Here is a 22,660-nt window from a genome sequence, read left to right as displayed (position 1 = left end):
CTGGAAATCAGAAAATAAAGACGAAGCACATGCCATTCAGAACAAGTGTACTTTATCGTGGATTAGAAGTCTGTCTGTTGGGCTGGGAGCCGGTGAACATGCCCCCCAGCCTTGCCCAGCCCTGTAAAGGCAGGGGCGGATCCCTGAGTCCAACGTGTAAACACCACAGCCAGCCAGGAGCCCGAATCCCCATGAGGTCAGGACACCCCGAGCCCCTGGGTCGGGCATGTTCACAGGCTGTGACCCCTAGGCTGGGCTGTACTGGGCTATGCCCAAGACTGTCTCTGATCATATCGTGGGCTCTGGGCCAAAGTGGCCTGGGGTGACCAGACGCCCAGGACCCCGAGGAAGCCCTTGCAGGGCAGCAAGAGAGTGTTCAGGCTTCAGGAATGTAGTCAATTGATTTGATTTTCTAGGAGGAAGGAAGAAACTCGCTGAGTGGACAGGATCCCCAGAATTACACCGCCCATTTATTCCTACGTGTTCCAAAGGGTGATCCAACAGGAACCAGGCGAGGAGCACAGAACCAGCGGCAGAGCACCGGACGCCCAGTGGCCACGCCGAGCAGCTACAAGGCTCCGCAGCATCCTGGCCCTGTGGCCCGCCGGCCTCTGTCACCAGCCCGGCCCGGAGCACGTGCCGCCAGCTGAGGGGACACCTCACAGCCAAGGTCAGGGCCCGGGTCTTGCCGACAGGCATCCTCACGGACAGCACATATCAGCCTCCTGGGCAGCGCCTACTCATGAGCCATCCCGCCTTAGGAGGGGGCCCAGATGGGCAGGGGGTGAGCCTCTGTGTTGAACACGTAGGTGTCCAGGCTCAGCAGGTCGGGGTCGTCGGAGAAGAGCAGATACAGGTATTTGAGCGTCTCTCCCAGAAAGAAGCTCTCCATCTTGTCCCTGGGCTGGGGGTGGCGGGGGTCCTGGACGTTGCTGATGGAAGAATAGCCGCCCGAGGGGACCTGCTCGAGAGCCGAGGCCGCAAGTCACGATGCTGGCTCAGCCCTCTGGAGGGCTGCCAGCCAGAGGCGCGCCCCCAGGGGCACTAGCCCACCCCAGAACACAGGGCCCCCCAGGGCAGGGTCTGGGGCGGGGAGGACTCCAAATCCAAAGCCCAGAGGGAATGGCCACCTGGAGGTCAGCCGTGGTTCCCTTCAGTGACCAGATGCCAAGTGCCACCTCCAAAACATGTGCGGGCCTCACAAAGGCCCCAAGGCCACCCGAGGGGCGTAGAGTCCACCTCAGGGGCCACAGGGCGAAGGTCATGTTGCAGCCATGCCAGGGTGGGCAGTGTGCCCTGGGCATAGCAGGGGGTAGTGGGCCCTGAGCATAGCAGGGGGTGGTGTGGGTTGGGGCCCCCGGCCTGGGGAGTAGTGGCCCAGAGGTCACCCACCTGCTGGGTGGAAACACGCTGCCCAAGCCACATGGAGGACCCAGCAGAGACACGCTCTGTGCGGCTCGGGCCACCGCAGGGACCCTCCCGACACAGCTGTCCCCCAGACAGGACAGACGGATGCCCCGACCCCCGGGCCCTCACAGCAGGGCAGGGCCTCCCAGTGCAGCCCCTGGGAGGTGACGGTGAGGCCCTGGGGACACGGCGGGGGCTCACCCGCGTGTAGGTGTTGAAGCTGCGCAGGATCTCCCAGCCCCAGTCCTGGTACTTGTGGTCGCCCGTGAGGCGGTACAGGTAGAACAGGCTCTCCACGGTCTCGGGCCGCAGCAGGTTGTGTCTGTCGGCCGCCTGGGGAGGCACGTGGGCTCAGGAGGTGCCTCCCGGCACTCCCATCTGGCCCAGCCCTGGGCCCAGCATGACTCACCTTCACCTGAACATCCTTAACAGCCTTCGTGTGGTGGAGGTTGAAGTGTGCGATCTCGGGGCTCAGCCCCGTCTCCATCTGACGGTACATCTGGTAGCAGGTGTCCATGAGTGCCTGGGCCAGCTCCATGTGTTCAGCAGGCAGGCCGTGGTGGGCACCCAGAGCCAGTGTCCCCGGCAGGAAGCACACCAGGTGGTCCTGAAACCACAGGGTCACCTCAGCAGCGGGTCCAGCGCCGTCAGGCCTCAGACAGGGGACTGAGCTGTGGGCCAAGCACGCGGGGCCCCACACGGGCAGGGGAGAAGCTTCTGGAAGGACCACCTCAAAGGCTGACAGAGCCCTGGCTGCAGGAGAGCAGGAGGGGGTGCAACTGGGAGTGGGGGTTCCCCGAGAGCGTGGAAGGAGAGACTCGGGGCGGGGCAGGGGACCTGGAGGAGGTGGGGGCTCCGAGGTGGGGGCCCTGGCACCCCACAGACCTCAGCTCCTCCTGCTGCTCTCACGGAACACCCACATCCACCCGGGACCGCCCCGCTCCACGGCCAGGATCACGAGGTCCCCCCGGTCGTCCCCACTCAGAGCCATCAGACATCAAGCACAGAGGCCGGGTCCCCACACTGCCTTGAAGCCGCATCAGGGAAATACGCTCCCACTCACCATCTTGGCGCTGAAGCGTCCGTGGTTGAGCTCCCCCACGAAGGTCAGCTTCCTGGGCTCAGACCTCGCGAGCAGGTGCTTCCTGATCCCGTCCACGGCTTCCAGGTAGTCTTCCAGCAGCCTATGCAGACCAGCGGGGCCTGTGTGCTCTGGCCAGGTGGGCGCACAGCCCTCAGGTCCACAAACAGGGCTGACCCCGAGGTCCTGTCCCCGTTCTGGGATCTAGGAGGCCCGGCCCTGCCAGCCCCATGGGGTCAGCCTCTCGGGCTTCTGGGCCGCCCCACTCCAGTGAGGTCAGTGCCTCCCACCCAGCCCCAAGGGGCCACTGGAGACCAGCCTCTGCCCGCCTGATTCACCCTGAAGCAGCCTGCGGGCTCCCAGTCAGTGACACTTCCTGGGCCACAGTCACCCCCAGGCTTGAGGCTTGAGAGGATCCCAGCCCCCCACTGGGGTTTAGGAGAGGAGCGACTAGACAAGGAGCGACCAGGCTGCTCCCTGGGAATGTGTGAGTTTTCAGTGTCAAAGCGCTAAGCACGAGGAGGCCCACATGGCCCTGGCTGCCTCCCGCCGGAGCCGACGACCGAGCAGCCACCGCCCCAAGGAAGACCCCTGTCTCCCACCCCGGTGGCCGGTCCTTGCTCTGCGTATAGGATGAACAGGAACACCCCTCCCCACAGAGGGCCCCGCCGCCCCGAGCCCAGGGGCCACCCCGAAGGCAGAGAAACAGGCCTCACTGCCTCTCCTTCTTCCCGCCCTGGATCCACTGCTTCAGCAGGTACTCGTAGTAGCTGTCGGCCCTGGCGCCCAGGGTGAACACGCCCAGGTGGGTGAAGCTGCCGCTGTTGGTGTTGATGAACATGGGCACCAGCCCGTCCAGCTTCCCGTGCAGCGCATGCACGCGTCTCGTCACCTCCTCTGCGGCCTCCTGGGCAGATGGTGGGGGCGGTGAGTGCGTGGGCTAGGCAGAGGGGCTGCCGGCAGCCAACCGTGTGGCTGAAGCTGTCCTCGAGACCCTTCCCAGCCCTGAGCCAGGAGTACAGGTCAGGAGCAAGTGGCCTGCGTGGTGTGACCACGTCCCAACCTCAGGACGGCACAGGCCCCTCACGGCAGTGCCCGGCCGGGGACCTGCTGGCGCCCTCCTACACAAAAGACACGCGGCACGTGGACACACACACGGCGGCATAGCACGGATTAAAAAATCAAACCCAACTGGAGACACTGTCACACCCCCGTGAGGAGGGACAAGTGACAGCTGGATGGCGGACAAAGGCACGTCTGGACAGCTGGACCCAGCCCGGGCCCCCCCGCCAATGACCCAGCGGCACACCAGCTGAAGCTTGGCAGTCATCAGCCCAGAAACAAGTCCACCGTGTCAGGGGTTCTCTACACTGAGAAAGGAAGGATCTTGACTGGTCCTGCCGCCTTGAGACAGCAGGCTCACTGGCCACCCAGACTGCAGCCATGGCAGGAGAGGATGGGAAGCCACTGCGCACGGGGAAAGCTCCGCACAGCCTGCCCGGCTGCCCAGGGTGCTGGAGTGACGAACGGGAAGTCGGTAAACAGTGCTGGGGTCGCTTGGGTTGGGGGGACAGCTCTAGAGGGTGACGACAACCAGACACGTGAGCACAGACAGCCACGGTTACGGGAGACGGCGCGACCTCGCGACACAAACATCTCAACAAAAACGCGATGGGGTGAGCAGAGGGAGCAGGGAACGCTGAGCGGATGCCAACAAGCAGACAGGCCCGCCACAGGAGGCCCCGTGGAGGCAGGCGGCAGACGCTGCTGAAGACAGACAACCAGAGCCAGCCACAGAGACAGGCCCGCCATCGCTCCACACACACAGTCAGCGCTGCGAGCCGGAGCCAGGCCGGCACACCACTCCAGCTGCCCACCCGGGACAGCGTGCGGGGCCCAGTCAGGGCACCACAAACGGGACGACGACGACGTCACCTACGCTGACCTGGCTACGAAACCCAGACCTCCAACACACCCCGTGGCACTCAGCCACAACACAGCAGGCCGTCCTCGCCACTGCAGGAGGGCCCAGGACAATGGCAAGTGGACACCAGGCCACGCCGAGCGCGGCAGGACAAGCCGTCAGCTGTCGGGGCCCCACGGGGCGGGCCAGGCAGAGGACTCAGCCTCCAGTCAAGGCCTCTCCCATCTGCGCCTCTGGCATCACCAGAAAATGAGATTCTGCAGGAGAACGTGGGACAAGAACCAACACCGACGCGAGTCTCGTGGCCCAGGACCCACAACCACGCAGAGCTGCACTCGCCTCCACGAGCCAGAGACGGCCCCGCAGAAAACCCGCACCAGCCAGGGGCAGAGCCCCTCCGTACCTGAAATTTTTTATCCCCCGTGAGACGAGAGAGCTCTCGGAACTCCAGCTGAATGCTTGTCACCTCAGCCACCGTGCTATCAGAGGTCCATCGGGGTGGGTGAGCAACTCCAGTGCCAATGTTTACATCGGAGTATGGAATCTTAGAGGGTGTTCGGAAGGCAGGCATTAACCGATTTCCAAAATCCTCCTGATACACAACACAGCGATGAGTCAACGATTCCTGCTGCTCGGCGGCCTTGTCTCCACGACACGATGGTGAACCCAACACCCATTTTCATCTAATTCCGTGGACAGACCCGAGTATGCTGGCTTCACCTGACCCAACCCCGGCCAGCTACAAAAATCGAGCTGGACTCAATTAGTTCAGAATGACCTCACGGGCAGGCGGCAGGCTGGCACAATGCTGCTTCAGCCACCCACGTGCTTGGAAACAGATGCCAGAGCGGGAGGAGACAGAACCGGAAACAAACGCCCGCCACAGCCTAATCCCGCGAGAAAAGCATTGACTGCTGAGCACTTGAGACCCCAGTCCCCCCAGGACGCGAGCAGACCCGACGCCGGGACACTCACAGCCTTCTTCAGGAAGAGGATGTCCCCAGACAGGTGGAAGGCACTCAGAAGCCCCCCCAGGATCCGGATTGTGCTCTCAAACAGGTTGACGTCCACATCTTTCTGAAACAATAACCTCTTGGACACCCAATTCCTGGCTTCTTGAAATTCTGCCACGTGGAACAGCAGAGACACAGGAACAAATGAACAGGCCAGCCTTTCCTGGCCGCGCCCTCGGGGCTCTGCACACCCCTTCAGGGTTCCGACATCACCTCCTCACGCAGGAGGGGGGCCCAGGAGTCCTCCAACCGCACAGAAAACATGGGGCCAGCGTGCAGCTGGGGGAAGGCCGTGCAGCGTGAGCACAAGTGCTCGACATGAAAGCCACGCTACAGAGAAGCACGAGAGAGTGAGCGGCTGGAGGCCTGCAGTGCAAGGGTTAGACGGAACAGGGCCTGCGCGCCAGTTCAGACACCCGGGGACACGCCACCCGTCTCACCCTGTCTCCACCGACAAGGCCTGAGGGAGACTCCGGGCGCGGCCGGCCACCGCGTCGGATCACGTGCCGCCTCCCACCACAGGGCCCTCCTGACCGCCAGAAACACGGGCTGCAGAGGCCCCTGGACTCCACCCTCCACCACGCTCAGCGCTCTGCAGGAGGCGCAGGGCGCACGGATGTGTGAGGACAGAGAGCTGCCCGCGGCCAGCACAGCCACGCTGGCAGCCAGGACAAGGGGAAGCACAGCCCAGCAGGACGCAGCGTGCGGTCGCCTCCCAGACCAGGCTCGCTCGGGCCCGAGGGTCACGCGCGTTGAGCTCGAGCCCACCGCAGGGACAGGCAGGTACCTTTCTTTAGCCCCAGAATCCACATAGTGTCCAGGGCGTCGATCAGCGTGAGGCCAAGGCCGAACCACTCGCTGAAGGACCTGGTCAGGGGCTTCAGCTCGTCGTGGCCCCAGGCGAACTTGCGGTATCCAGCCCACGCGTGGAGGAAGGCATCTACCACAGCCTTCTGGCGCTCGTTCTGGGGGGCTGGGAGGAGGAAAGCAGGGTGTGGGCACCCAGGCAGACCTGCCGTGGGGCACCTTAGGCTGCAGTGAAGGCCCCAGCTGAAGATGCCACCGGCCCAGGCTGGTCAGCTCCACCAGGTCCCAGCAGGGATCCCCCTCCAGGAAACAGCGAAGGAGCGAAAGTGGAGGACCCAGTGTGCCTGGTGAGCAGTCTGGCTCGTGGACATCAAACGTGACGGGCGCTGGTGACCCGGACAAGAAAACCTTGTTGACCAATATAGAAGGTCCTTAACAAGCCAGTCATAGAGCTACCATACGACCCCGCGACCTACTCCTGGCTATATATCCGGAGAGAAGCACGACTGAACGATCCACGGCCCTCAACGGCACTGCAACACTGTTTACAAAAGCAAGACACGGAGGCGACCTGAACGTCCACCAACGGAGAAACAAAGAAAGAAAACGCGTTACATGCACACAGCAGAAGCTCACTCAGCCATGCAAAAGACTGAAGTGATGGCCTTTGCAGCCACGTGGACGGAGCTCGCAACCATCACAGTGAAGGAAGTAGCTCAGACAAAAGACAAGCATCCTGTGACACCCCTTATACATGGAATCTAAAGAAAACATGGTACAAGTAAACTTAGTCGCAAAATAGAAAGGGGCCCACGGACGTAGAGAATGAACTTATGGTGACGGGGAAGCGAAAGCGGGGAGGAGGTAGTTCGCGAGTCTGGGCAGCCTCGTCTACACTGCTCTACTCTGAACGGACGCACACAGCATCCACCTCACAGCACACGGGCCCTGCTCAGCGTCACACAGCACTCTGCACGCAGGAAGGCGGCAGGAGGACGCAGACGTGCGTGTGCGGCTGAGCCCTCCCCGCTCATCTGAGACTGCCACAACGCCGTCAGTCACCGCTACTAGAACACAAAACCAACTTAAAACGGCTGCAGCACCGGATACTGAAAGACATCTGTCCAGGAGCCAGACGCCATCACCAAAGCTACCGAGTGCCTGACGCACATGAGCCTGGTGCACCTGGGTGTCCAGGCTGAGCCGAGCTTCCGAGGGGAAGCAGGGGCCGCACAGCCACCCCAGCTCTCGGGCGTGTCCTTCGCCGCGACACTCAGAACGAACGGCAGCTGAGGCCGGAGGGGGCAGGCGGACCTTACCTGGGTTGGCCTGAATCCTCGCTGCCTTTGGGGAAGGCCTGGTGGGGAGCTCTGCCTTCTTTCCAGGAGGTTCAGTGCCCTGCTGTGGCTTGGTCCCTGCTCCCCTCCAGCTACAGGGAGAGAAACGTGAATGCTCAGAGCAGGGACAGATGTGTGGATGCCCCAAGGCTGCCACCGAGCTCAGGCTCAAACCCGCACGCTCCCCAGGGGACCGTGAATGCACAAGTCACAGACACCCTATTCTGCGAGGGCGCACGGTGTGAAACACAGGAAAACACTTGTTAGCACTTTGTCAAAAAAAAACCAGAAAACACTAGTTCCCACAATCAGACCATCTCTGATACTCCCGGTACCTGAGGCCGTCTCTCTGCGCCTCTGCTCCCCAGCCAGCCTCGCCCACCACCTCTGCCCTCCTCTGGGCCCGGTCCTGCCTCCTCTCCTGGGGGTCTCCATCGGGCGCTCTAATCTGCAGGTTGGGGGGTCCTCGTCGGAAATGCCTTTGGGGCTTCTGGACAGAGACAAGAGTCACTCGTACAATGATTCCATCCCGCTTCTAGGACGCAGCCCGTCCCCAGTCAGACCTGGAGCCACACAGGGAGCGCTGTGCACTGGCTGAGCAGCTGCCGTTTCCTAGAGGAAATGCTTTCCACTTTTCATACGATGCGCAGCTCTGGGAGGAGCCCCTTTCTCGTCAGCTCCTGGCTCTGACTCCCTGATGGAGGCTCTGCTGATGGGCGAGTGTAGCCCTGGAGAGTCAGTTAAGCCCCTGGCCAGACCGTGTCTGGGAGTCAGACCCTAAGGGTAGCAGGGCAGGGATAAACCACCCCAGCCCCGCTGATGGAGCCACTGAGAACACTGCCCAGGCCTGCGCCCGGGACTCCCCCCTCAGCCTCGGAAGGCTGCGGCAGAGGCGGCCGGTCAGCCACAGAGCGCCGTGGAACCTGCGCTCCTCCTGGCGCCAGCGCCCAGCAGCGGCTGAGACAGCAACTCCTCCAGCTCCCAAGGACACAGACTCGTGAATGGAAAGGCCTCTGGCTGCAGCACCCATGGACACCTTGGGGGAGGATCCGTGAAGACACCCCCTTCCAAGATCCAAACCCCACCGAGCCGGGCCCCCAGGTCACGAGTAGGTGCAGCTGAAACAAAGCTCCATGGATGAAGCAGGTCTCGGGACGAGCGCCGGCATCGGACTGAGAGGAGGTGCCAGCAACCTCAGGATGCGCAGGGGCCCGGAGACCCGCTCCACAGGAGACGTGGATGTCCACGCCTTCGTCCCAGGCCCCTCCTGGACCCCCGAGTCCAGGTCATGGATGCTGAGGTGTGGAAACGTGTCTCTCAGAGGAGAGACAGCCACATTCTGCTGTCACATGACCGTGAAGTCAACACACAAGAGTGGCCACAGAAGTGACAGAAGGAATGCTCTTGGCTCTAAAGGGAGAAACCGGCTCTCTCACACACAGACCTTCCAGAGAGACAGGGTGAGAGCAGGCACCCTGTGCGGCTTGAGGCCGGTATCAGCCCCAGAGCCTCTCCTTGGGGGCGCCTGGGCCCACTTGGACACCCCAACCCGCAGGAGCGTGCACCTGGCACAGAGCACCCTGGGCGCTCAGAGGCCGGCCGCTCTCCTGGGCTGGGACCTGCCCTGGCTCTGGCTGACCCCACGCCCTCTAGTCTCCACGTGCTCCCCCGCTCCCGCTCGCCCCCCTGGACGGCTCGGGGCCCCGCAGGACGCGGCCTCACCCCTGCCCCCACCCCTTCTGGACGGCAGGCACCACGCACCTGCCAACTCCCAGTCCTCCCTGCTGACCCCACTGTGATGCGGAGGCCCCAGCACCTCCGTCTGGGCAGGTCCAGAGTGGAGCCCCCGCCTGACCGCCCCCGGCCAGTAGCTCCCAGAGAAAAGGGCCGATCTCTCTCACCTCCCAAGGACCCGGAGCGCCAGACGGACCAAGAGGACGGAGGACAGAATGGCCCTCCTCCTCTCTCCGCGTCTCCTCCGTCCCCCCAGCCCAGAGCAAGGAGGCTCAGGTGAAAACCTCAGACACATGGCAGGAAGCAGAATTCTTCCAAGTCCCTCTCAAACAGCCCACGCTGTGCTGAAGCGCCTCTGGCCTGGACCCCAGTTGCGACTCCACCTTCAGTTTACTCCAAGTACCTGAGGCGACAGCCCCGCCACGGCCTCCGGGTTCTCAGCTGCTTTCTGAGGAGCTGGCAAGACGGGTGGGTTTGCTGGTCTCATCTGCCCTGCTGCTGCCGACCTGCTGTCCACAGCTAAACAGGAGAATCTATTTTATCTCAAATACGCCTCAAGGCCCAGAGGAGAGTCAAAGGGCACTGGAAACAGCACCTACACAGCCAGCCCTCCTGGAAAAGGACAGGCTGGGACCTCCGCAAAGGGCAGGTCAAGGAATTCCAGAGTGGCCACAGGCAAGGAAACCCTACCCATAGCTCCCGGCAGCTTCTGTCTTTATCCCCACCCACAACCCACACACTTGGCCTTTATCTTTTCCACTTCAAGGAGGCCCACGGTGGCACACGGGCCATTCACGGCCATTCACGGGAGCGACCCGTGGGGGCTCTGCAGCTTTCCCCCTCCAAGGAGCCTTGCGCAGAACCCAGGAGGGAGCTGCCCCTCCTGCCGGCACCTGCGCTTCCTTCCCAGCACTGCGGTGCATGTTAGGAAGCGCCTGCAGCGCAGCACGTGCAGACTCTGCCTGTACCCTCGGACCTGGATCTCGGTGTGAGAGGGCCGGGCCGACAGGCCGCTTCTCACAGCAGATGTCTGGGAAACAGTCACACACCGCAGATTAACAGCCACCTTATAGCGGGGCGCTGGGAACATTCTAGGCTTCTCCTTGTCTCACTTCCTGCCAATGCGTTGAAGTCTAGGCCTCCTGCCGCTGCCAGATCGCTGTGCCACCCCTTAGTCAGCCCTCAGGACGCCCGAGGATCATGCAAGCTGGTACCTGTCCACTCGTCGGCCACGTGGACATAGGACAAGAGGCCGAAGAGCATCACGACCACCAGCAGGAAGAGGACCACCGTCCGCTGTAACCTTGACAGCTGCTTCCATTTCTGAGGGACAGACAACGGCTATTTTACTGAAAGGAGCACACGGAGCACTCTCTCCCGCCGTGTCAGACTCCGGGAGGATGAGGAGCAATTCCCGAGGCCCAGCGTGGGGCTCTGCTGCTTCTGAACCGGGGACGTTTCTTCCAAGCGGGGGCCGCAGGCTGGAGCGGTACTGCAGCCGACACCCGCGCGGGCTTCGTGGGTGCCAGTGACTCGCAGCGTCCCACTCCGTTGGAAGCCCATGGACTGTAGCCCGCCAGGCGCCTGTGTCCATGCGATTGCCCGGCAAGCACACCGGAGTGGGGAGACACCTCCTCCTCCAGGGGGTCTCCCCGACCCAGGGATGGAACCCGCGTCTCCTCTCGACAGGCGGGTTCTTTACCGCCGAGCCGCCTGTGAAGCCCCAGCGGTCGGAGCTGGAGAAAGGAAACCCACGCAGACCCCGTCGGTGCCCACAGTGGCCGCCGAGAGGGACCCGCAGCCCTCCTCGCCTGGGCCCCGCGAGGCCGGCCGCAGTCGCGCCCGGGCCCCAGACCCCAGCCCGGGGAAGCGCCGACCCGGCCGCCGGCCCGCCCCTCACCCGCCAGCAGGAGCGACGCCTCAGGCCCTGGCCGCCACCGTAGCTCCGGCCGGGGCTCAGCGTCACCGAGATGAAGTCCCGACGCGCCGGCGCCGGCGGCGGGTACATGACGGCCGCGGGGGCCCGAAGGGCCTCGCCTTCCGGCGGCGTCAGGAAGCCCTGCTTCGAGCCGGGCTGAGAGACCAGTCGGTCTGAGTCGGGTGTCCGGCCATAGCGGCGCCGTCAACTCCCCGCCCATCGCGCCGCGCCGCCAATGCGCCTCTGCCGCGCCTCCGCAGCCCCACCGCGCCTGCGTCCGTCGTCGCGGCTGCGCTGAAGGCAGGCTCGGTCCTACGCCCCCTGCGTCTGCTCGTGCGCGGTGACGTCACGCGCACACGGCCGCGCCTGCGCGCAGCTCACCGCCGTGGCTGTCCCGCGCTGGGACAGGCTTCCCGAGGGGTTCAGGGCCGCTGGGCCGTCCTGCGCCCTCGCGCGGCTCCCCCGGGGCCTGTGGGCATTGAGGATCAGCCAGGGCTTCTCACGGCAGTGCTGACCGCGAGCAGGTGTCCCCTGCTCCACCACGTCAGCCGGGAGCCCCTGAGCTGCGGACCCCAGGGCTGGACCCTGCCCCCCCCCCCCCAGGGGTTGGATTTGACCCAGTTGGGGCCCGGCCCGGCTGGGTGGGCGGGATGACGCGGGGCCCGCTACGGAGTTAGAAGCCCGGGGGTTTTCATCCATCGGACCTGTCAACCGTAAAAGTAGCCAGCTGTTTGGTCAGCAAACTGAGTTTGTTCGGGCATGGCAAAGGCTTTGCAGCTAAGAAGGTGCACCTGTAGCAAATAATAGCCATATCGAGACCAAGGAGAGGAATATTACTTTTGTTGGTGTTTTCCAAGATCTGGCGGCCTAAGTATCGATGCTGAGTTTGATCAAATGCAGCTTTTTCACGGAGACTTTATGTCCCTGTAAAACAGAACAGTTTTAACAGATTGCTGATGGCTTCCTGTGAAGAGGTTTGAGAGCAGAATAGTAAGTCGTCCCAATGCTGTAATAGCGTGGAGCCTGCAGGAAACCTTGTATCGTCCAAATCAGCCTGTAAGTCTTGTGAAAGGAAGGAATTTCAGTGAAACCTCGGGGCATTCATGTCCAGATGCGTTGTTGTCCTTCCCAAGTGGAATCTGAGAGGTCTTGGCTAGTCTTAGCTGGAATGCAGGCACACCTCGTGTTAGCATACTTTCCCTTATCACACTTTGTGCATACTATGTCTTTCAAATTGAAGGTTTGTGGCAACCCTGCATTGAGCAAGTTTATGGGCACCATTTCTCCAACAGCATTTGCTCACTTCCTGTCTCTGTCACATTTGGTGATTCTTGCAACTTTTCAGACATTGTTGTCACTATTACATGTGTTATGGTGATCTGTGGCCAGTGATTTTCGATGTTACTTTTAAAATAACTTGTTAATGGTGAGCAGTTTTTTGCAATAAGTATTTTTTAATGAAGTGCATCCGTGTTTTTTTAGACACAATGCTTTTGCATGTTTAGTAAACTACAGAAGAGTGTAAAGAACTTCTTTGTGCACTGGGACCAAAAGGTCGCGTGACTCGCTTTGCTGTGAGGTTCCTTGTTTTGCAGTGGTCCTGAATGAGACCCACAGTGTCCTGAGGGTGCACCTGTGCTAAGGAACACACAACATAACTACAGTGAAAATTGCTGCTTTCAGCAGGAGTGCTTGTAGAGGGTGGGGATTAAGAGCCAGAGGGTGCTGAGGGGCAGCAGCGTTGATTATGGCCTGCAGGCCCTGGACAGACCTCCATCCTCAGCCACTGGGCTTTCTCACAGGTTGTTTAGCAGTGTGCACGGGGTGGGGAGCCCCTGAGCCCTGGAACCCTGTCACAGGCTTTAAACCTGCAGGGGCTTCTCTACTTAAGGCTGTTGGTTCGTTCTGGGGAGAGGATTCAAGGGACTTAAGTTTGAGTCTTGACCGGAAGAGCTGTGGGTTTTGTTACTATCAGCTGGAGATGTTGCCCATAAGGAGGGTGGTAGCTGATTCAATAGCAACAAATAGGTCAGTGTCTCCAGAAACAGCCCAGGACTGTGAGGCAAAGCAAAGCAAAGCCGGTGAACAGTCAGTCCACTTTGTTGGCCGTTTTGTTACTGTGAATTCCTAGAATTCTTCCCCTTTTGGGAGAAAGAAATTCCAGCGTGGTATTTTCTAGGATGTCTTGGCCTAATGAATGGAGGTGGAAGAATTGAGGAGAGGGAGTGGTGCATATCTCGGGGGGCTTAAGCAAAAAGAAACAGGTTCAGAGACACGAGGTTCATCAGGGACCACCACCATTTGGACCACTTTAGTTTTCCAAGACAGGGGCTACTTTACCACAGTTGAGCTGAGTGTGGTAAGACATTCATTCCCAAACTGGAAACTTGTTTCTCTGAGCTGATGATGAACAGGGTTTGGAAAGAGCCTCGTCACTGGGGGCTAGGAGGGCGCTGGAAAGACTGATTAGAGCCTGACGGCACTTGAAGTACTTAAGCTTGCCACAATCTCTTTCCAGTGTCCTGGCTTTTTGCAACGCTAGCAGAAACTAAAAGGGTTTGTGTAGGGACCATTATTCACTGGAGTTGAAGGTTAAGGATTTGAGAGGCCGCTCTTGGTTGAAGGACTTCCCTGGTGGCTCAGAGGTTAAAGCGTCTGCCTCTAATGCAGGAGACCTGGGTTCAATCCCTGGGTCGGGAAGATCCCCTGGAGCGGGCAATGGCAACCCACTCCAGTACTATTGCCTGGAGAATCCCATGGACAGAGGAGCCTGGTGGGCTACAGTCCATGGGGTCGCAAAGAGTCAGACAGGACTGAGCGACTTAACTTTCACTTCTTTGGTTGAAGGCTGCTGCTGCTGCTGCTGCTAAGTCGTGTCCAACTCTCTGTGACCCCATAGACGACAGCCCACCAAGCTTCCCCATCCCTGGGATTCTCCAGGCAAGAACACTGGAGTGGGTTGCCATTTCCTTCTCCAATGCATGAAAGTGAAAAGTGAAAGTGAAGTCGCTCAATCGTGTCCGACTCTTAGTGACCTCATGGACTGCAGCCTACCAGGCTCCTCCGTCCATGGGATTTTCCAGGCAATAGTACTGGAGTGGGTTGCCATTACCTTCTCTGTTTAGCTAAATCTGGAGTAGACACGGTTTCCTGTTTGATCCCAGTCCTTTGAACTAAAAGGGAAGGATCTCCTTTCAGCTAATTAATGAACACAGAGCTAAAGGCTACCTCAGAGAATCTGTTATGAAACCAAACTCAGGTCCACTTGCCCACACACTATAAAGTCAGTCTCCTGATAGCAGCATCAGCCTGCGGGCTCTCGTTCCCGCAGGGCCAGCAGGCTGCAGCCCCTGGACAGACGCAGACCTGGGACACCCAGTGCTGCTCCCGCCACACTCGCTGGTCAGACAGCGCGCTCGCCAGGCTGGGCTGGATCACAGCACCTTGTGTTGACTGGAAATCCCTGCATTCTGGGAAAAATGAGTTTGTCTATCTTTCAAAACTCAATTGCTTCAATTAGCAGCTGTCTGGGTGAGAGATGATGGGGGCACGTGGCTCCTAAGGAAGCAGGAGGGAGGTGCTTGTAGCCATGAGACCCCCGACCCACAGGGAGCCTCACCCTGGAGAGAGGACTCAGCACGACCAGGGTCTCCTGGTCACGGAGTCCTCACATCGCAGAAGGACAGACGTTGCAGGAGATGGCGAGGTGTACCCGGGACCTCTCTGCGCTGAGCGAAACCTCACGTGAAGGTGTAATTATTTGAAAATAAAAAGGCTTTGTGAAAGCAAGCTGATTTAATAGTTTACCCAACGAACTCGACTTGGGAAAGAGGCTGCCCCGTCGTGGCAGTGAGGAGCCCCTGGGCCGGGCGGGACCCTCAACCTCGGCCTCCTCCTTGGTGACCCTCGTCTGCCCCAGGCCCTCTGCTGGCCTGTGGAGCAGCTGGGAGAAGGCAAGTAAGGCACAGGTTAGAGCCTGGATGGAGGCACAGCCCTGGGCCTGGCCCTGACCCCGCCGGCACACCCAGGGCAGGAGGCTCACTGCCACTGAAGCCCCCGGGACAGCACCCTTCCTGGGGGAGACGGCCTGGCCGCACATGGGCTGGAGGAGTGGGGAGGGGTGGGGCGGGCCTGGCCACTTAGGAGGCTCTTCACAGGAGGAGGGGGCAGGCGCCCTGTGCTGCTCTCCAGGCGGGAAGCGGGCAGGGCCCGGGCAGCCAAGCCCGTGGAGAGAGACCAGAGGCAGCCGGCTTCTCCCCACCTTGACCAGGCTGAGGGTGTGCAGTGAGGGGCTGTGCCCACCCCTCCCTAGGTGGGGCGGTAAGGAGTATGGGCACCGTGTTGTCAGAAGCTCCCTGTAGGCTTGGGGCAGGGGCCGGGGGTGGGCCCTCCACGGGTCCCACTGTTTTCTGGGGGCTGAGGCTTTGGACGGAACTCGAGAGAACTCTGCCAGGCGTGCAGACCAAGCTTCCCGGAGAGCCAGCTCCGGACCTGCTGTGGGCCACAGCCGGGCAGGGAAGGGGCGCCTGGCTGTGACCTCCAGGCTCAGCTGTCCCTCCCAACACGGAGCCCTGCAGACACTGTCGTCGCCTCGTCGCTGCAGAAAAGCGCAGCGTGGCTACTCCTGCTCCCGCCAGGCGGGTCTGCGGGCGCACAGAAGCCCCCTCAGCTCAGACAGGCCCGTGCGCCCGTCAGCACCTGCCGCACCCGCCTGGGCCCCACCCCAGTCCTCCGAGTCCCTCTGCCTCCAGCCTGGACGCCACTGCAGGAATGAAGCCAGAGCACCCCCAGGGACCCTGCGGTCCCTGGGGTCCCCTGGGGTCACCTGGCTCCCAGGGCCCTGGTGGCGGGAGGCCTCCCACCCCTGTAGAAGAAGCCTGCTTCGTTCTGTGCTCCCCAGTCTGCAGCCGGAATCGCAGAGCAGCTCTCCTGCCTGGAGCCCAGGTGGGGCTGCGTCCTGCGTCTTGGGCCCCAGGGTTGGCAGGGGTCAGGGCCGCAGCTCCCTGGCCATGGCCTCGTCCAGGATGAGTGGGGGCCGGAACTCGCGGCCTCGCAGGTACTCCTCCAGCCCCTGGAGACAAGCAGGTCGTGATGACCAGATCCCACCTCCTGGTCCACTGGGTGAGGCCCCAGGTCAGCCCGGAGCCAGTGAGAGGCAGGGCCAGAGAGGTTTCTAGGAGCGAGGGCTGGATGCCACCTCGAGCTCCCGGGCCCGTGCAGCCGTCCCACAGGGCTGGCCAGAACTGCCCACAGGAGGCAGAGCGGGCTGTCCTCCCACTGAGAGGCTCCCACTGGCCCAAACCCCAGGCTCAGATGGACCTGCTTTGCCTTCCCCAACCCCTCCAGGCTTCTGACAGCTCGCTGCACCCCAGATCTTGGACAGTCCTCTGCCACTGAGGGACCACTGACCCTGCCAGTTGACCGTGGCAGAGCTGTGACTTCCCAGCCAAGCATCCAGCTCAACCTGCCCCGTCCAACCCCGCCACCCCAACCCCAGTGGAGCCCCCGCTGGCCGGTCGGCTCTCACCTCTCCAGCGTATGACACCAAGGGTGAGATCTCACAGATGGCTGGAGGCTCTGCGCTGCCAGGCAGGCTGGGGAGTGCACTCGTCAGGATCAGTTCAGGGTCCTGTCCCAGCGCCCTCCCTGGCCCCACCCACCAGGGAGCCAGCCGGCCCCTGCCCACCCAGCGGACCATCCCCCACACCCGCAGCCCTCCTCCAGGCAATCTCCTCTTCCTCTGAACACCCAGCCCCGGACACCACCCCAGAACGACAGGCCCTGACTTGGTCTGGAAAACGCTCCTTGCCCTCTGCAGGCATCTCACAGCCTGGATAGCCAGATTCAGGAGGTGGCTGTGGGCATCGGGGTGGAACCTAAGTTCCTATTCTTTCCCCACCCTGGAAAGTGACCTGCCTGTTGCTTTCTGGGTGCCCCGCCTGGGAAGATGCGGCCCTCACGTCCCTGGGGCCCTGAGCAGACCTCGAGGACCGGGCACACGGCCACCTGCATTCAGCGTGGTGCCAGGGCAGAAGCCCCCACCCCAGCTCAGCAGCCATGCCAGCAGGGCCCTGGGGTGGGGCTTGGGCTGTGACACCCTGACATCACTGTCCTTCGGGCCACACCCCACTGCCCACACTCACCTGGGCTGCTCGGGGAGCTGGGCCCCGTGCTCGTCCAGGAAGCGGGCGCCCGCCCGCAGGGCCCACCGGCAGTGCTGGGCGAGCAGGGCCCGCCGGGACGTGGAGGGGTTGTCCCTGTCAGCTGAGTCAGCGTTCTTGAGTGGCGAGAACTCCTCCTCCCGCAGCACCTGGAAGGCCACGAAGTTCCTGGGGGGGCAGAGGAGACAGCTGCAGACCCGACGTGCTGGCCCAGATGCCCTGGGCCCTGGCAGCTGAAAGCCAGGCCGGAGCAACACAGACTACGTGGGGGTCTGTTCTCTGGGCCCCCGAGCACGGGTGAGTCTTTGTTTCAAGTCCCCGGAGCTATCTTTGGCCCTCTCTTCCCTCCCCTTCCCACCAGCCTGACCCCCAGAACCTGGGACCCCAGGTGGGGGCCACCTACCCTGGCAGCTCCAGCTACTTCCCCTAGAAACAGCTTTAGGGCCCCGGGCCAGGGCAGAGGGGGACTCAAGAGGAAGCACAGGTGTCCCTGCAAGTCCACAACCCCGAGGGCTCCGACTGCTCTAGACGTGCCCTCCGCTCCTGCCCCAGGGACTGCTTCCTCTGGGCTTCTCGCACCAAAACCAGCCTGCAGCCCCCCAGCCCCCCTGCAAAGAGGCACGGCCTCCATTTCCCTGCCTGTTGGGCCTCAGAACTACCACAAGATGGGGGTGGGGGGCAGGAACAAAGACGGCTTCTGCACTGACTTGGCAAACGGGAGCACGTCAAACACGAACTTCTCCATCTTGATCCCATTCGGCTGCAGCGGCTTTACTGGGTTCCCGTGCTCATCCACACAGGGGACCTTCTTCACAGCCACGTGTGGCTGCAGCAGGGACTCGAGCTCCCTGGGGACGCGAGGCCAACAGGAGGTAAGACGCAGTTCAGATGGGACACCTCGGGGCCCCAGCCTGCCTCCCACACGCCTGGCCAGGTGGGGCAACTGGACAGACGGACACAACGGACACAGGGCGGTGAGAGCCCAGCTGAGCCCTGTCTCTGCAGAGCCAGAGAGCTGGCCACCATCGACCTCACCCCTGACCAGCACAGTGGCAGCGGCAAGCCCCGGGGTGGGTGGTACCTGCCAGCACAGCCTCTCTACAGGAGGGCCAGGCCCACTCGGCCGCACCAGCTGCCGAGCTCTCTGGTGCCTCCAGCTTGTTTAAACTCAAGAGCCATTCTGCACTGCAACCCACAGAAGGTCAGGTCTGCCCCCAGGCCCTGCAGCCAGGCTGGCCGCGAAGCCGCCTGCCACGCACACCTGGTGACCGTCCGGAGGAAGTCTCGGGTGAAGAAGTGGTTGCAGATGTTGCCTGCGTTGTACAGCAGGCCCCCACCTGGCGCGCGCAGCTGCGCCACCTCGGGGCTGATCTCGCTGTACTCCACCACCTGGGGGACGCCGTCCACCTGGCACACCACGCCCACTGGCTCCTCAGGGTACGCCTTCTCCACCACCTGCAGCCGCGACAGGACGGATAGATGGCTGGCTGGGGCGGGACCGGGCAGGCGGGGACGCGGGGCGGGGCGGGGCTGGGAGGAGGAGGCGGGGCCAGGGGCGGGAGGAGGGCGGAGCTGGAGGAGGAGGCGGGGTCGGGTCGGGGCGGGGCGGGATGAGGGCGGAGCTGGAGGGGGAGGCGGGGTCCGGGCGGGGCGAGGCGCGCGCCGGCTCACCTTGGCTCCACAGTCGGCGCCCCGCAGCACGCAGAAGCCTATGAAGAGTGGGTCGGCCAGCCGCACCAGGATGTTGTCCACACAGTACACGTGCACGAACTCCACTCCTCGCCGCTCCATGTCCTCTAGGATCTGGTGGTCCTCCAGCGCGCTGTACAGGCCCCCATTGCCATCTGCCGACGGAGGAGAAAGGGCCTTGCAAAGGCTCTGGCCGGCCTCTAGTTGATGGTGTGCTAGAGACAGGGGAGGCCCCTCGGGGCTGGACCTTGCGCCTAAGGGCGCGCTCCATCGCTATCCAAGTAGCCCTGTGGCTGTTCCACGTGACAGATGGGAATCAAGGCCCAGAGAAGGGAGGCCCCTTGCTCAGGACTACACAGCCTCTGGGCAGCATATTCTGGCCTCTGTCCCAGGCCTCTTGACCCCGACCTAGCTCCACATTCTCGGCCCTCCTCCATATTCAGACCCTTCCTGCCTCAGAGACGGGCGTACCTGGTGCCATGGCGACCTTGTCTTTCCTCTCCAGGATGGCCCTGCCATCGAAGGACACAGCAGGCAGCATGCGCTGTTCAAACATGATCACGTTGTTGGGATCCAAGTGGAAAAAGTCATGCTCCTTGAAGAACTTGGCTGTGGGCTCCAGCGTGAACTCACTGGTCATGATGTACCTGCAAGGGAGGCAAGGCTGAGCCAGCCTTGCAGAGGGCCTGGTCCCCCTGGCAGATGGGACTGGCAGGCCTCCCTCTGGGTGGGCGCTGGGCTGTGACTGGGGCTGTGCTGGGGTTCAAGTCCTGGTGCGGAGCAGGACTGGGGCGACACAAGGTGGGGGAGGGGGAACCACTCTGGGGCCAAGGGCATGCAGGCGGGCGCACCAGGGCACAGCGCAGCGGGTCCCGTAGCGCTCGCCGGCCAACTGCTCCACCCGCCGAATCCTTTCTGCCTGCAGTTGGTACAGGGTCTTCTGGCTGGGCAGCCCCACCTGATACATGCCCTTGGGGTAGGTCACGCCCAGGCGGGTGCCCTGCCCACCAGCCAGCAACAGCACAGCCACCTTGTTCAGGGCGATCTGATGGAAACCTGGAGGCAGGGGGCACCATGAAGGGGTTCCGGAAACCCACCACACAACCACCTCTTCATTTTAGCGCAAACCAAACTTGAGCCTGGGGCTGCGAGCCACAGCGCATAACTTTCCAGGTGACACTCTGACCTGGGCCGGGGCCTCACCGACCCTGCCGAGGTTGTGACCACGCCCTCCTGGGTCCTTCAGAGGAAACACCCCGCGGGCCTGTTCGGAACCGCCGGCGGGGACCCGGGGCAGACTCCACTCCAAGAGCAACAGCCTCAGCTACGGGCCAAGAGGCAAGGAGCACAACTCGCCAACGCTGCTGTGAAACGGAGCCTGTGCAGGTGTCCAGGGGTCCCCTACTGTCAGTAAGTGGCAGCTGGCCATCCAGGGGCGCCCAGCACAAAGCACGCCCCCAGGGAATTCGGCCCCAGAACCAACCCGAGCCGGTACGTGTGAGAAGGCAGGCGATTTCACGAAGAAGGCAAACTGAGCTCCAAGCTCCGCTTCCCCGCGCGCCCCGCTCGGCCCGCTCCGTGGGCGTGGCCCCTTCCGGCCGCCCGCGGCGCCCGCCGCCGGGACCCCCGCCGCCTACCTTCCTCCTCCCAGAGCCGCCGGGTCTGGGGGTCACCCTCGCTCGCGCTGCCCACGCGCTCAGGAGGCAGGGGCTGCAGGCGCGCAGCCAGGTCGGGCGGCGGGCCCGGGGGGCGCGCGCGGGCAGCAGCCGCGCGCTGGCAGTGCTGGCGCAGCGCCTCGGGCTCCAGGGCCTCGAGTTGGGCCAGCAGCGCGGCGCGGGGCTCCGGCGCCAGCTCGGCGCAGAAGCGCAGGAGGTGCTCCTGGCTGGCGCGCTGCAGCCGAGCGCGCAGGTCCGCCTCCGAGGCCATGTTGCCGCCGCCGGCCGCGCTGGCGCTTGTGACCCGCGCTCTCCGGCCGGTGTCACGGGACCCTGCGGGCGGCCCGGACTCCAGCCGGGCGGGCCAGGGGCGCCCCGCCTTGACCCCGCCCCGCCCCGGCCCGGCTGGGTCGCAGACCCCTGCCCACTCCGCCTCTCTTCCGCCCCCGCTCCGCCCCTCCACTATTCAGCCCCGCCCCTGCCCGCGCTGGCGCTGGAGGGCGGGCTTCACTTTTAGTTCACCTCCTAGCCCACAGTCCCCTGGGGAGGCCAGGGTCCGTCCCTGCCAGGGGCCATGTTTGCATCTACCAGGACCCCTGGCGCCAGGGACCACAGTCCGGGGGCTCAGGGCTCAGGGCCAGCAGACTGAGGGCTGGGCGGGGGCGGACTGAGCCAGATCTCCAGCAGGGCCCCCCAGAAGGCCAACCTTCCTGCCTGTGGGCCCCCTCCTTCTCATTCCTCCTCCTTCCCATTGCCGTGTGACCGGAAGCACGCAGGGGCTGCCCCTGGCCCTGGCTTTTTACTTGAACCATCAGGTTTTAAACCTCTTGCTGTTTACAGCTTCCTTGGTGAAAAATATGAAAAGAGTAGCTTCAGGCACTAGAGGACAAAATTTTCTTTTAGAAACTAGTTTCATTAAGTCTAAAAGTCATACGTACCCATGGTTAAAACAAGTTAAAATTGTGCTTTAGGACCCGATATGAAAAGATCTCTGGGACTTCCCTGGTGGTCCAGAGACTAAGACTCTTATCTCCTGATGCAGGGAGGTTGAGTTCAATCCCTGGGCAGGGAACTAAGATCCCACAGGCTCCAATTAAAGATCCCAGATTGTTGTTGTTGTTCAGTCATCAGTCGAGTCTGTCAGTGACCCCACGGACTGCAGCACGCTAGGCTCCTCTGTCCACCACTATCTCCTGGAGTTTGCTCAAATTCACGTCCATTGAGTCCATGATACTATCCAACCATCTCATCCTCTGCCACCATATTCTCCTCCTGCCTTCCATCTTTCCTAGCATCAGGGTCTTTTCCAATGAGTTGGCCAAAGTATTGGAGATTCAGCTTCAGCGTCAGTCCTTTCCATGAATATTCAGGGTTGATTTCCTTTAGGATGGACTGGTTTGATCTCCTTGCAGTCAAAGGGACTCTTAACAGCCTTCTCCAACACCACAGTTTGAAAGCATCATTTTTTTCTGCTCTCAACCTTCTTTATGGTCCAACTCTCACATCCATACATGACTATTATCGCTTTGATTGTATGGACCTTTGTCAGCAAAGTGATGTCTCTGCTTTTTAATACGCTGTCTAGGTTTGTCATAGCTTTCCTTCCAAGGAGCAAGCATCTTTTAATTTCATGGCTGCAGTCACCATCCCCAATGATTTTGGAGTCCAAGAAAAGAAAATCTGTCACGGCTTCCACTTTTCCCCTTCTATTTGCCATGAAGTGATGGGACTGGATGCCATGGCCTTAGTTGTTGTTGCTGTTTTTTAATGTTGAGTTTTATGCCAGCTTTTTCACTCTCCTCTTTCACCTTCATCAAGAGGCTCTTTAGTTTCTCTTCACTTTCTGCCATTAGCATGGTATCATCCACATATCTGAGGTTGTTGATTTCTCCTGGCAACCTTGATTCCAGCTTGTGATTTATCCAGTCCAGCAC

General features: G+C 61.8%; 2 protein-coding genes across 2 annotated transcripts; both read right to left on the bottom strand.

Annotated features, from left to right (window-relative positions):
* Positions 1-30: 30 nt before the first annotated feature.
* MAN1B1 (mannosidase alpha class 1B member 1) lies at positions 31-11,453 on the bottom strand. The gene is made up of 13 exons (XM_055541644.1): positions 11,204-11,453; positions 10,518-10,626; positions 9,707-9,822; positions 7,905-8,059; positions 7,552-7,661; positions 6,213-6,398; positions 5,388-5,536; positions 4,816-5,004; positions 3,205-3,395; positions 2,471-2,591; positions 1,817-2,014; positions 1,609-1,740; positions 31-961 (listed from the first exon to the last, which is right to left on the bottom strand). Exons 1-13 carry the CDS (start codon positions 11,309-11,311, stop codon positions 758-760), a joined length of 1,968 nt encoding a protein of 655 aa, XP_055397619.1. The 5' UTR covers positions 11,312-11,453; the 3' UTR covers positions 31-757.
* Positions 11,454-14,997: 3,544 nt separating this feature from the next.
* On the bottom strand, positions 14,998-21,164 carry UAP1L1 (UDP-N-acetylglucosamine pyrophosphorylase 1 like 1). The gene is made up of 9 exons (XM_055541654.1): positions 20,709-21,164; positions 19,923-20,127; positions 19,543-19,718; positions 19,054-19,226; positions 18,644-18,837; positions 18,090-18,230; positions 17,365-17,550; positions 16,749-16,815; positions 14,998-16,292 (listed from the first exon to the last, which is right to left on the bottom strand). The coding sequence occupies exons 1-9, from the start codon at positions 20,995-20,997 to the stop codon at positions 16,209-16,211; spliced, it is 1,515 nt and encodes a 504-aa protein (XP_055397629.1). The 5' UTR covers positions 20,998-21,164; the 3' UTR covers positions 14,998-16,208.
* Positions 21,165-22,660: the final 1,496 nt, after the last annotated feature.

This window comes from Bubalus kerabau, chromosome 11, assembly GCF_029407905.1.
Source record: "Bubalus kerabau isolate K-KA32 ecotype Philippines breed swamp buffalo chromosome 11, PCC_UOA_SB_1v2, whole genome shotgun sequence".
Lineage (NCBI taxonomy): Eukaryota > Metazoa > Chordata > Mammalia > Artiodactyla > Bovidae > Bubalus > Bubalus kerabau.
Note: the sequence above shows the minus strand (reverse complement) of the source record. Positions and strands in the feature narration are given on the sequence as shown.